At 38.8% G+C, this 13,258-nt stretch overlaps 1 protein-coding gene across 2 annotated transcripts in view; it reads right to left on the bottom strand.

Moving 5' to 3' along the window:
• The window catches only part of USP42 (ubiquitin specific peptidase 42), a 40,964-nt gene that overhangs the window by 18,623 nt on the left and 9,083 nt on the right, over positions 1 to 13,258 (bottom strand). For both annotated transcript variants that reach the window (XM_084640980.1, XM_084640979.1), the window contains exons 4-12: positions 11,878 to 11,988; positions 11,571 to 11,673; positions 11,349 to 11,416; positions 10,925 to 10,995; positions 9,922 to 10,004; positions 6,748 to 6,859; positions 6,145 to 6,285; positions 872 to 972; positions 154 to 307 (exon numbers count right to left, since the gene is read on the bottom strand). In XM_084640980.1, coding sequence (XP_084497106.1) covers positions 154 to 307; positions 872 to 972; positions 6,145 to 6,285; positions 6,748 to 6,859; positions 9,922 to 10,004; positions 10,925 to 10,995; positions 11,349 to 11,416; positions 11,571 to 11,673; positions 11,878 to 11,988 — 944 coding nt within the window. The remainder of the gene's footprint in view (positions 1 to 153; positions 308 to 871; positions 973 to 6,144; positions 6,286 to 6,747; positions 6,860 to 9,921; positions 10,005 to 10,924; positions 10,996 to 11,348; positions 11,417 to 11,570; positions 11,674 to 11,877; positions 11,989 to 13,258) is intronic.

The raw sequence follows: 13,258 nt of genomic DNA, 5'->3' as shown, positions 1-13,258 counted from the left end.
CTAGCTGCTTAGGCTGCAGAAGGAGCACTGCACACAGAGCAGTATTGTGGGGAAAGGAAATCTGAGATCCTGAACATTTATAAAAAATAAACAAAGGCCGGTTACGAAACTCCTGCTATCAAGTTGATGCCATTATCTACATATGAAGATTACCTTAATCATGTGAGGAGGAAGCTGTGGGCCAATAAAACCTGATGCCCCCTGCCTGCTATTAACCACCCGCTGACTGATAACTGGACGGGGAGAAGACTGTCCTGGTGTATGAATGGAATGGGGGTGTTCTCCTCCATTTTTCATATCATGGGACCTGAAGAAACAACAGATAATAAGTATTTCATTCATTCGTATTTGTTCTTTTGCTTAGCTCTGGCTTTAGACATATCCCACAGTTAAACACTTCACAGAACTGGAAGTTGGGTTTTTTGGGTTCTTTTTTAAACAAACTTTAACCAAGGCTACAAATCGTAAGTTAGATAACAGACCTCCTATTATATTTTCCCAACCCCAAGCAGCAACTCAACTTCACAACACCCATCACCTCAATCTCCCACCCTTGAAGTCAACCAATTACACAGTATTGGATCCAGAAGACGCAAAATGCTCCACCTACACAGGCAGAACTTCACTCTGTAGGTGACTCTTTCAGTGGTGGGTGTCAGAAGACAGACATTTAACTTACATGAGCTAAAAGACAGGCAGGGAAGGAAAACTTCTACAGCTTTAAACTATAAGTGGAGTTTTAGGGTAGACAGAGATGAATTAACCAAATTGGATTTTTTCCCCAGGAGAGGAAAAACACAAATGGGAAAAAAAAATTATGAAGGACAAGAAAGTAACTGAATCTTGAACGCATTTTGGTACGTGATATTACCTGATATAAAAGAGCACATAAGCTTGCTGATTAAGCACAGATCTGATGTCACTGTTGGACACAATAGAATCATTCATCTGGTACCACTGCCCATTACTGGCCTGCAAATAAGTCAATGACATATTTTAAATCAGTTACAACATCTGCTAGAAAAACAACACAGAAAACTAATCAACTGCAGAAGAATAAAGAGCACTCCAAAATATAGCCGTTTTCATTAATGTACAACTGATTTTTTTTTTAAATTAAATCCCTTATCTACAGAGATTTGTTACCACTAACATTTGTTAGTGAATGCTCCCCTTCACCAGTGCAGACTTTACTCTAGGAAGGGAACTGTTCTCAGAAACAGTTTTACTGTTTAGAGAGGACCTGTTATGCTAAAACACTGTCCCATCAAGGATCCACACAACAAATCACATATACTACAAGAATAAAGGGGCATTAAATAAAACTGGCAACAAATTTATAAACTAATAAAAGTATAACATAATCTGTGGAATTCATGTTCACAAGATATGGAGGCCAAGAGCTTAGGACAATTTGAAAAAGAAATCAAGATTTCTATGTACGTGAATACCTACAGATACAACAGACGGAATAAACATTTTTATAAGGGATAAAACCCTTCTGCTTCATAGCATAAGCCAACCTCACTGACGGGTTAGGAAGAGACTGGCGTTATGGGCAAGTTGTTTCACAGCTGTCCACTATATGTTCACAAATCCTATCACATGAACTATCACACCATTTTATGGGTAATTAGCCAAAAGAACACTGCAACCTTATTAGTTCTGACAAGGGGCAGAATTAAGATTGCACTATACAAGTGGGATCTTTGTTTAGTGTGTGTCTATAGAAGAGTCTTTTTACAGCCAGCCATGGAGAGCTGAAGCAAGAAATTATATTTTAGATTCAAGTTCAATTGTTCCTCATGAAAAAGGAAAGCAGAACTATAAAAGTCAGTCATGTCTTCGAGGGAAAAGGAACACATGATAAAACAAAACTAAAAGGATAAATATTCTGTGAAACTAGATATAATTTTTTGCTTAGCAAATACTCAAACTCTGCAAGAACATTTATTTAAAAAATCACTGTAATAGGAAGATTTTCAGAGAGAGTCTAACCAGGAGTATAACCATGTATGAAGCAAACAGAAGGGGCTAATTTACATCAGCATTTTACAGTGTTATAGGAAGGCAAGAGAGTTCTCTTCTACTTTAAACTGCTTTTGTTAATCTTATGCAAAACTACAGACACAGCAGTGGTACGATAAAGTAATTGAACCAGCGGAAGGAAGGACAAGAAACTCTCATTTAGAGCCAGGATCCTGAGCCAAAGGTTCAAAAGGAAACAGAGTGAAAGACACTGTTGGACCAGGATAACTGGTCCAGGACTAGTGTGTAGAAGAGTTTTTTAGTCCAGAAAGTCTACTCATCTACTAAAGCATTTCTCTGTGCCACAATCTGAGATACTGGATGTTATAACATGAATGATTCTTAACTTATTAAAAACAATGAGGAGTCCTTGTGGCACCTCAGAGACTAACAAGTTTATTTGGGCATAAGCTTTCATGGCTACATCCCACTTCATCAGATGCATGCAGAGTCTGACCACTTCTTAAACTTTACAGCTCCTTTTGAATATATAACTGCTTAGTGCAGCAGCAGTTTAGGACCTCATCAGGAGAGGAAGTCACAGTGGTGACATGAACACATACAAGTTTGCAAAAACAATGAAAAAGTTTTAAAATGTTAAGTGACACATGCTTTAAAATCAGATTGCTCCAAGTATCATCTTGCCTTTTTTATAATACTAGTCCAGAATTTGCTATACTAAAGCCCAGACCTCTAGCCATTTTAATTTTCATTCTCTGAATTGAGACCAGACCAGTACAAGAAGGATAATGTAAGCTCTGAGTTGTTTTAGTTTTTTCAGAGGTCTGGGATGAGCAGGCTTGCATAAGGACACTGGGGATCCCAGAGAATAAAAGAAAGTTTATCAGAAAATAACTTGTGCTATAGCAGTGGTTTTCAAACTTTTATATTGGTGACCCCGTTCACACAGCAAGCCTTTGAGTGTGACCCCCTTTGTAAATTAAAAACACTTTTTTTATATTTAGCACTGTTATAAATACTGGAGGTGAAGTGGGGTTTGGGGTGGAGGCTGCCAGCTCACAACCCCCCTCCCCACATAATAACCTTGTGACCCCCCATTTGAGAACCACCATGCTACAGCATGGCTTTGAGGTGGATCCATAAAGCAAGAGAAAAAAAAATTCATTCAACTTCCATCCATACAACTCTCATATACAAGAAACAAGGGGAAAATTAATTAAAATTGGCAGATTCATAGCGGCCAGAAGAATTTTTTTTTTAAAAAGTACAACAATCTGTACAACTCATCAATTTCCTGGTTCAGAGCTAGCATCCAGATTCCTCTGACAGATGTTGGTAGTGTGTGTTCAAGCAGGTCTCATTTACACTCATATGATGGAATGTGCTATAGGATAAAACACAGCCTTGAACTCTAACTTAATACGACAGAAATAATTTCTTGCCCTATGTCTGTGGCTAAAGCATCCAGAAAGGGTCTACAGACCTTCCCTGTTGGCAGCTAATGCGACCATGATCACGTGGTCAAAGACCCTCAAGATACTGCCCAAAGTCAACATAGACAACTACTCACTATTGATATAGTGAGAAATAAAGATTCAAGTCTCATAGTCCAGAGATCTGTTCTCAGGTGCAAAGGAGGTCACATTTGAAGTAGTCAAGCCTACATTATCATGAAATATTTGGTTTGGCAGAAATGTTGGATTCTCGGGCTGGTTCTTGAAGCAATAGCAGGAAACTATCCAAAGAAAGGGACAAAAAGGCCATTTTCTATTTTAGGGAGGAAACTCAATGGCACCTAGACGAGTTGAATTTACAGAGGAGAATCATCTTCCACAATTCAGAAACCTCCTTAATAGTCCTACCGAGAATGGAGTCAAATAGTTTATCAACATGAAAGTGCAGGTTAGTGAGAATAAGATTTAGAGACATCAATTATCCCGTTACATATCTATAAGTGCCTTATATAGTGATATTAAGGACAGACACCCTCACAAATTTTTTTCAGTCAAAAAAAAAAAAACCCATCACAGTCAAACCACAAAGCAAAGACAGCAGAAATGAAAATACACTGAGAAAGTTAGTTGCGCCAGCTGCCTGATGGAACTTGTTAAACAATTTATTCTTTGAGGGCCTCCATGATTCCCATTTGAGGGACAGTGTCCTTATGCCTTAAGCACGCAGAATCCTCTTTAAAGCAGTGTCTTATGGGGCTGCAGGACTGCTTCCTTGTAACGGCACCCATTCAGCACAAAAGACTATTCAACGAAGCATAGCCCCCAACTACCTCAGTGCTTTCTCTGCTGCCTCACAGCACAAGGGATATATGCTGTGTCATCTGCCTTAACAAATCTTAGGCTGTACCCAGTACAGTTTTTGTAAAGTTTCTTAGTTTGATAATTTTAGGAAATTTTTCCTCAGAGAGCAGTCATATTTTCAGCCCCAATGGCTCAGTCTGGTGCCAAGGTGATGCCCATCTCAGAGCCCTGCAGAGAGTTTAAGAGGTGCACTACATACACCTCTATATTTCCCCAAATCAAGCACATCTGTTGCCCAACTTATTTGGGTGAAGCCCACTCTTCTGCTCCATGCTTAATTTATAAGGCCATTAACACTATATGCACACTGAGACAGGTACCTGAGAATTCAGGCTTACCTCCCTGGGGAAGCCATAAGTTTCATACAGAGACCTCAAGGACCATGCGTCCACACACTGCCTAGATTGGCCAGCCTCAGCAATAAAGCCAATTAATGAGCTAAGCTGCTGGCTTCAGCTTTGATATCTACCTGAGTCAGGGCATTAGCCTGGTATCCTCTAAGTCCATAACTCCATCCATTCAGAGTTGAAAAGCCTCAGCTTCTGTGGTGCTGCCTAGTTAGTTTTGCAAGGAAAATTGCTCAGATGGAAGGCTATTATAAACGAGAACTACTAAAGAAGAGTCCATCTTTAGAGCATCAAACATAGCTGTATGCAAGGATGTACTGGGATAAAACTTTTCCTGAAAAGGCAAAGCCCTTATTGCCAATCAACGTTCTCCCAATTGTTCTGTACCTTAATAAGGATCAAGTCATGTATAGAAAAGGAAAAATAAGCCGTCTCTCATCCACGGTCTATCCCCACCCAGTGGTTTGATAGAGGTAGATGGAGCAGTGTTCAGTTTACCCTGCTTTCTCTCTCTTTCATCCTGTTACAATTTCTACTTAGCTTTGTCTGGTTTTAATGAAGGGCACTAAGATGGTCCCTGCTGGATGCTTCTGAAGCCCCATGGTGAAAGGATCACCAGTAATTATTTACTATTTGTGAAGCACACAGACTATGCTCTGTAAGACACAAAGGAAGTTACCATCCCTGTCCCAATGAGTTTACTATCTTATCAAAGGATAGACACAAGCACAGGCAGAGGATCTTGCTAACTTAGAAAATCCTCTTTAAACAAACAGGAAAATCCATCAAGAGAGTGTCCACAGAATTTTGCTGACAAGCATTTGTGGGCATCTGAAAAACTTCCAATAGGAAAATCCCAGGAGTGGGAACTTTGTTGTAAACTTGCTACTATAACTGATAATCCACACTTGCACAATACAGAAGAAGCCTTTCTAATGAAATGAAGGAGAAATTTCATTTCCAGCCAGGATTGAGGAGGACGGTTTCTAACAGAACAGGCCTTCTGCAACAAAGAATGTTTCTAGACAGACAGAACTTCCTGGGATGATCCAACTGATAGGGAGAAGTGTCCTGGTAGCACTAAAGACTACACAGAAAACCACAAAGGGGTCAGTAGGACATTCCAGTAGCAACAGGATGATCCAAAATAGCTTTGAAAAGAACACACAGTGGGGAAGACTCACGGGTTTTGGTTAAAGGCAATATCTAGGTTGGGCGAAGAGTCCCCTGAGAGAATTCCCATCCAAAAAGGGATAAAGGACTTTAGGAGGGTGACAAAAAACATATGCAAGATTCTGCATCCTTATATGGATGGGAACCTACCAAGACAGATCATCCAAACAGCCTGCCTTCAAGAACATCTCCCTTCCTCAGAGTAAAGGCTGTACTGGTGAAGAGAGGAATGAAAAATTAATGACCCCAATGCTTATTCTTGAAAGGCTGTGAGTTTTTTTGAAATCTGTTTATTTAAAGAAAAAGATGTTTATCTTTACCTTTATATAGCAGTAGTAGTGTCCTGCATGACAGCTGAAACCAGTATGCACCAGGACTGCATATAGAACATAAATGATTGGTTCTCCATTTGGTTGAGACATATATGGTCGAATATCCAGATACTCAGGATATTTCACTTCCTAAATAGAGATAGAAGAGAAGGTTCAAATTTTGCTGAAATATCTTATGAACTATTATAGAAATTTTGAGAAAGATTTCAGATGCTGAGATAGAAACATTTCTAAAATATACACACACAAATAAAACAAAAGTGAGGATTCAGTTTCATTTGGAAAATGACAGGTTGAAAAACGTCCAGCACTGAATAGCATACTGAATTGCAGAATGGTCTGCTAAAGGGGCAGTTCTCAAAGGACAGAGGAGGATGTTTACTTTGATTTCATGTTTATTGTTAAAATGGAACTCTGCTATTACCAGAAGAGAGGAGGAGAAGATTAAGTTATTGGGTTTATTTTTCTACTTAACAGCTGGCATCTACAATCTAGAGTGCCATGTGTATGCATTAATTGGCTTTGTATGGTCACTTGGTATTGGAAAATGTAAATGTTAAAAAGATGCAGTTGTAACACCATTTTATGTACCTTGGTAATTTTTCCACCACTAAAATTTGCAAACCGTTTCAGAGACAGTGTAAGAACATTAGAAGACCGATGTATTGTAAACCTCTTTGAAGCAGGAACCATCTTCTTACACCTTAAAAGCAAACAAAGACAACTGGTTAACTTTATGTGGATTTTTAAGCATTTCTACCATGTTTTCCATGGCTCAGACACTTGTCTACATTATTTGAGTAAGTATTTCTTTACATGCAATGTTTTTGCTTTTCAGAAGTTCATACACAACATTTCAGCATAGCTAGTACAAGAGACAGCAGAATACATTAGGGCAGTTCTCCAGGACAAATAGAATACAGGATCTAGAAACTTATCTTTTGACTTTCAAACTAATACTTGAACACATCTGTAGATCTCTGTGATGCCAACAAAAAATAAAGCTGGCCAGTAACTCTCACAATGCAGCAAGCAGCAGCCTTCTCACTGCAGCATTCACAGTCTTTGGAAATAGTTTAGGAAAATGTAAGAAGGTGCAGCACTTTTAATATTACAAAAAGTGAAATCAGACTTCAGGCTACCTCCTTTCAGCTTTCTGCCACAGTGCAGAATACTAGAAGTGTAACTGAAAGAAGGGAACATCAGCTTCAATCTGGGGCTGGGAAGAGCACATATGAACTTCCAAAATGGATCTAATCTATCTTCAGTAAAAACAGGCAAACAATTATCCTACACTATGAGGACTTTTGACAATCAGGATTGTGACCACTACCTTCCTGTACTGAGGCTACCTGGAGAGGAAGGAGAGTGAAGCATCTGATGTCCTTTGAAAAATGACTCCCAAACAGCCTGAATGTAAATATGATGGATCATTACTAATCAATGACCGGATCTGCAGGATTAACCAGTGGGATCCAGCTGCTACCACAAAGGAAGGGAGAATAATAATAATATGACTTGGCCACAACGAGTGGGTAATTAGAGAAAAGGCTATCTTTCTAGATTTATGCCCTAAAATACTGGACTGGAGAGGGGAATTCCTACCCAGGAAGAGCATTTACTGACCAGAATGTCAAGAAAGTTTTGTATATAATTCTGTGAAACTTAGGTTAGACAAAACACACTCACTCTAGTTGGTGGGCTTTAAAATTAGTATAAACCTAGCCAGCATAAACTAAGAAGATATCCGAGTTTCCTCAGAGGAGTTAAGTAGAAAAAAAAAAGTTCCCAGAAATGGAAAAAGCCCTGTAGGTCAGCAGGGTGCTTTTTTTTTTTTTTTTTAAACCCCATTGAGAAGAGGGAAGCTTGTGGTCTCAAGTTTGACCAGACTACAGACCCCTGCAGATTATACATATGGAGGACCACACGACGGAGAAATGGGACACTCATTAAGCCCATGGTTGTTAGATATGCTTCCCATCTATGATCTTTACACCATCAGAATTCAGAATACATTTTGTGTTTGTAGACTGGAGATCCTAGCAAACAAGGGAAAACTTGGATTTGAACCTTTTTATTTCATCTACTCTATACCTTATTTTAGCATAACAAAAGAGATACCCAGCATTTTCTTCCAAATGCACTTAATTAGTAAGGATACAATTTTGTCACAGAGGTCAAGGATTCTGTAACTTTAACGGATCTCCGACTTCAGCCCCACCAGAGCAGCAAAGCCGGGCCAGCTGCCAGGGAGGCGGGGGTGGGGAGGAGGAGGAAGAGGACCAGAGCCCCAACTCTTAGTCATCCTCCCCCTTCCCCAGGTATTTTTAGTAAAAGTCAGAGATAGGTTGTGGGCTTCTATGAATTTTAGTTTATTATCTGTGACCTGTCTGTGTCTTTTACTAAAAACACCTGCGACAAAATCTTAACCTTACTAATTAGCCATTAATATTCTACCTCTAGTGGCAGAACATGGGTTTCATTACATTAATAATTTAGAGACAAGACAAGAACATTAGAAGACAAAGTTTAGTAAATCTCTTTGCTTAGCTACACTGAGTTAAAATTTATGAACAGTAAAAGCTGTTTTATCCAGCATTTCATCAGTCAGAAACTCTATAAACCGGCATTTCTGATCTTTATTGAAATGCCGGTTTATAATCCGGTTGGCGCGGGGCTGACAGGGGGTGTGGAGCACGGGCTCTGGGAGGGAGTTGGAGTGCGGGAGGGGGCTTGGGGAGCGGTGACCTGCCCGGGATCTGGCTGCTCCTAGGCAGAGGCGCGGCAGGCAGCTCTGCTTACTGCTCCCCCGCCCCCCAGTGCCAGCTACACAGCTCCCATTGGCTGGGAACCACGGCCAATGGGAGCTGCGAAGGCGGCACTTGCAGGTGGAGGCGCCTGCCCCGCCTCCACTTAGGAGCGGTCGGGACAGGTCGCTGCTTGCAGGGAGCCGCCCGAGGTGAGTGCCCCCCGGCTCCAACACCCCTCTCCCCCTCCTGCACCCCAATCCGCTGCCAAGCCCCCTCCTGCATCCAAACTCCCCCCAAAGCCTATGCTCCACATCCCCTCTCGTGCCCCAATCCCCAGTGCCGCACCCTCTCCCACACAAAACTTCCTCCCTCTTAGTTAACTGGCATTTTTCAGTTACCAGCACCCCTCATTTCCCCCAACATGCTGGATAAAACAACTTCTACTGTATATTGTCTTTGTACCTTTCTACTGTATATTGTTCTTATCCAAATGTTTTAAACACGCAATCTATTTTAAAGATGCAAAAAGGAAGTTTGATCAATTTATTTATCTTTCTATGTTATCTAGGACCTGCTGTGTGTTCAGCGATAGCAGATTAGGTTTACGATAGTTTATTTAACATAGCAGTAATTTATAGTCTACTTTTTTCACTTTTAAAATGGTGTGATTCAGTAACATGAACAAAGTACTGTGCATAGACAATAATAGTATATAAACACCTCTGAGAGCCAAAATGAGTGCATCTCTTTGCAAATATCTCCCCACACCAAACCCTCCCAGAAGAACAATTAGGGAATTGGCCTTCCCAAAAACAAAAAAAAACCCAAAAAAAGATTTTCCAAGTTTTAGATGTTTTGTATTATACTCGCTTGGGTACAACAAATGATATTTTACCTTACACTGTGTTTCTAAATTAAGCAAAACATCAATAACTGTTTTTAAATGACATGCAATAATAAATCAATAAATAGAACCAAGCATCTAGTATTAAGAAGTCATTAATATTCATCTTACTTGCTACATTTATAGGCATTTTCACCATCCAGTTGTTCAGGCTTCACAAACTGTTCCAGAGCTTTGTTTACACTCTGAGCGGTCTAAAACGGTAAGGTAACAGTGCAATGCATTAGAACATAAGAACATAACATATGAACTGCCATACTAGGTCAGACCAACGGTCCATCTAGCCCAGTATCCTGTTTTCCGACAGTGGCCAATATCGGTGCTTCAGAGAGAATGAACAGAACAGGCAACTATCAAGTGAGCCATTCCCTGCTGTCTACTTCCAGCTTCTGGCAGTCAGAGGCTGGAGACACCAGAGCATGGGGTTACATCCATGATTGTCTTGGCTAAATAGCCACTGATGGACTTATTCTCCATGAGTTATAGGAAACATCATAAGAACACACCACTTGCTCACTTTAGCTTACAGTAGCATGAACTAACATGATTTTAAGGGAGATCCACTGCAGACTACTGAATTTGTGAACAAGAGGGTGAGGGAGGAGACACGGACTGCAGAATATATTACATCACAAAATGTACTCTGTTCACTTTGACAAATATAGATGAGGTTTAATTATTTATAATATTTCATAGTACAGTAGTAATAGGTCTGTGGTACATACTGTAAAAGTAGTACACTACTAATTGATCTGTAGTACATATATTGTAAAAGTAATAATGTTTTAATAATATGGACCCTCAGTATAACATTCTGCAATTAAATCTTTGTTGAACTGGGAAGTATGAGATAGCATTGCCATGCCTGTCGATTCAAGACTTCAGAATGATGTTCTATTTTAATACTTGTCCAGATTAAGTAAACCTTACACAGACCATTTATATTGATAAGAGGTACCATAGAAGGACAAGGTATAGTATAAGTCACATCCATCATGGAACTATATGAGTAGAATCAACTTAAATTCTACATTTTAAATTTTCAAAAGCTATACAGTTAATTAAGGGGTTTTCTTTTTAAAATCTATTCAGCCAGAGTAACAAAATAATGTACCTTTATCTCCAATGTAATATCAAGGTACGGATCGAAGGTATCTGAGACTCCTTTGCAGTTCATACACTTTACTGAAATCAAAATACAAATACTTAACACAGTAAGCATAGTTAGTCTATTACCTAAAGTATTAGCACACATTACCTTAATTAGCATTTAAGTCAGGGTAGTCAACAGGCAGACCTTGGGCCAAATCCGGACCGCTAGACGATTTTGAACAGACCCTGAAATCTTTGTATTTACTTATTATCATAATTTTTTTTTATTATTATTATTTTCTGTGGAGTCTGGACCTTGACTATACCTTGACCAAGAAATTAACAAAACAAAAAATAACTGACTAACCCTGGTTTCAGTCGTATAATACAGTCATAAGGCCAAAACCATTCCTAAAAAAAAAATTTTTTTTTTAAAAAAAAAGTACCTCTTGATCTTAAGTACCCTCCAAATATTTGATAGATGAGTGTGGTAGCCTGGGTATGTCTGTCCAATCTGAAAATAAATTATGCAATATCAGAAGATTAAAGTCAATTTATTTTTTTCTATGGATTTTTCCTCTTTTGAAAGCCCAGAACATGTACCGTTCTATTTATAGGGAAACAGGAATAGGAATGACAGCATATTCAAATATTTTGTTGGCACTTACTTGTTGCTTCCATTCAAACATGCTTTCTGCATAGCATCAACAGTGTAGCGTAGAAATTCATGTGCATCTTCCTGATTTCCAAACCGGAAATGTTTTGCTATCCCTAACAAATAAATATAAATGTTACACCATATGTCTCACATGTGAAAATGGATGAAAATAATGTTTTTTTTAAACTTTCCTTCATAAAGTTATATAAAACTCTAAGTTCTATAAACTACAATTAAAATCAGACAAATAAACAAGCCAATAAAATATCTAAACACAAAGATGGCATTTTACAAATAGATTATTTGACATGACTTACGTCTAAGATCATTGATGACAGCCATAGGTTTGATGACATTGCCAGAGTTAGAGAGTGCCTGGGTAATGTGAGCTTGCATTGTACACATCATGCAGAATCCTTGTTCATGGCCTAAGGAGCGAAGCAACATTGCATCTCAAATTAATAAAATATTTATCTACGGAAGATCTCAAAAAATCTGGAGGGTATAGGAACAATCTCCACAAAAATTATTCTTTTTCAAAACAGCTGACAATTAAGAACAGGTGGAAAAACCTATAATGATAGGTTAAAAAATGGAAATTAAAAAGAGTTCAATTCACAGAAATAGGTAAAGTTAGGAATGAGTTAAGCACAAAAGGAAATAATTTAGGATAGAGTAAAAAACTGAAATGCAAAACCAAAAAAAAAAATCAATCTTACGTTGCATCTCTTGCCCTCTCCCGCTTTTGTCTGCATATAGCTTATTTAGAGTATAAGATCTTCATAGCAGGGACCCGTCATCTTATATGTATATCAAGTGTGTTACGTTTTTGGGTGCTATACAAACCACAACAAATATGTACGACTAAAATGAAACAAGTTGCTCAGTGGTATACAGAAGTTATGTTAACCAATGTGGTCCTTGTTTATTACTGAATATAGATTCTGGACCAGATTCAAATATCAGAGTCTAGTGATAGCAGAAACTGTAATTCTTGAAAAATAAGATCTAATACAAATAGAGAAAAATATTATTTAATTATGCAAAAGATGAGGAGTTATAGCAGGTGCCTGGACACTTTAGCTGCACTGTGACTGATGAAGGTGAAGCCAACTGACTTCGACTACATAAAAAGTGCAAATATCTGGAGAAATTGTAGTTTCTAAAGTATACTGTATTTTTATGAAATTTTGTTACATGTGTGTATCTAAGCCCTGACCTACCTTAGTTGTCTTGACTATGCAGGTACCTAGAACATTCAGCTGCCATTCTAAGCCCTCCTTTCTTATGCTCATTTTCTATCTACATACTTACTAGCAGACCCATGACCATAGCAGCCTATGCCATTTTATTACATAAAGCAGTCTACAAATAAATGGGAATATGCTTAAATCTATATTAAGATTTACTTAGTGGTGAGGAACCCTAGTTTGTGTCTTGAGCTTGGTCCTTTTTTCCCAGGCTCACAGGAACTGGGAACATTACACACTACTGAACTCTGGCGTAAAGAAGCATTTGAATGACCGAGAAAGTACCGTGATGGACACCAGAGGGAGCTACATCCAGCCCACTTTGAAGTCTGGAGAACCGCACGGTACAGGGCTCATGTGAACTCCATCGGGGTCTGCCGGGGTTTCTTCAAAGTTATTTTGGCCCCAAAAAATTATTTAAGGAGCAAATTTAGTATTAATTCATATA

Source organism: Lepidochelys olivacea (assembly GCF_965140295.1).
Source record: "Lepidochelys olivacea isolate rLepOli2 genome assembly, chromosome: 10".
Taxonomy (NCBI): Eukaryota; Metazoa; Chordata; order Testudines; family Cheloniidae; genus Lepidochelys; species Lepidochelys olivacea.
This window is presented reverse-complemented; position numbering and strand designations above follow the sequence as displayed.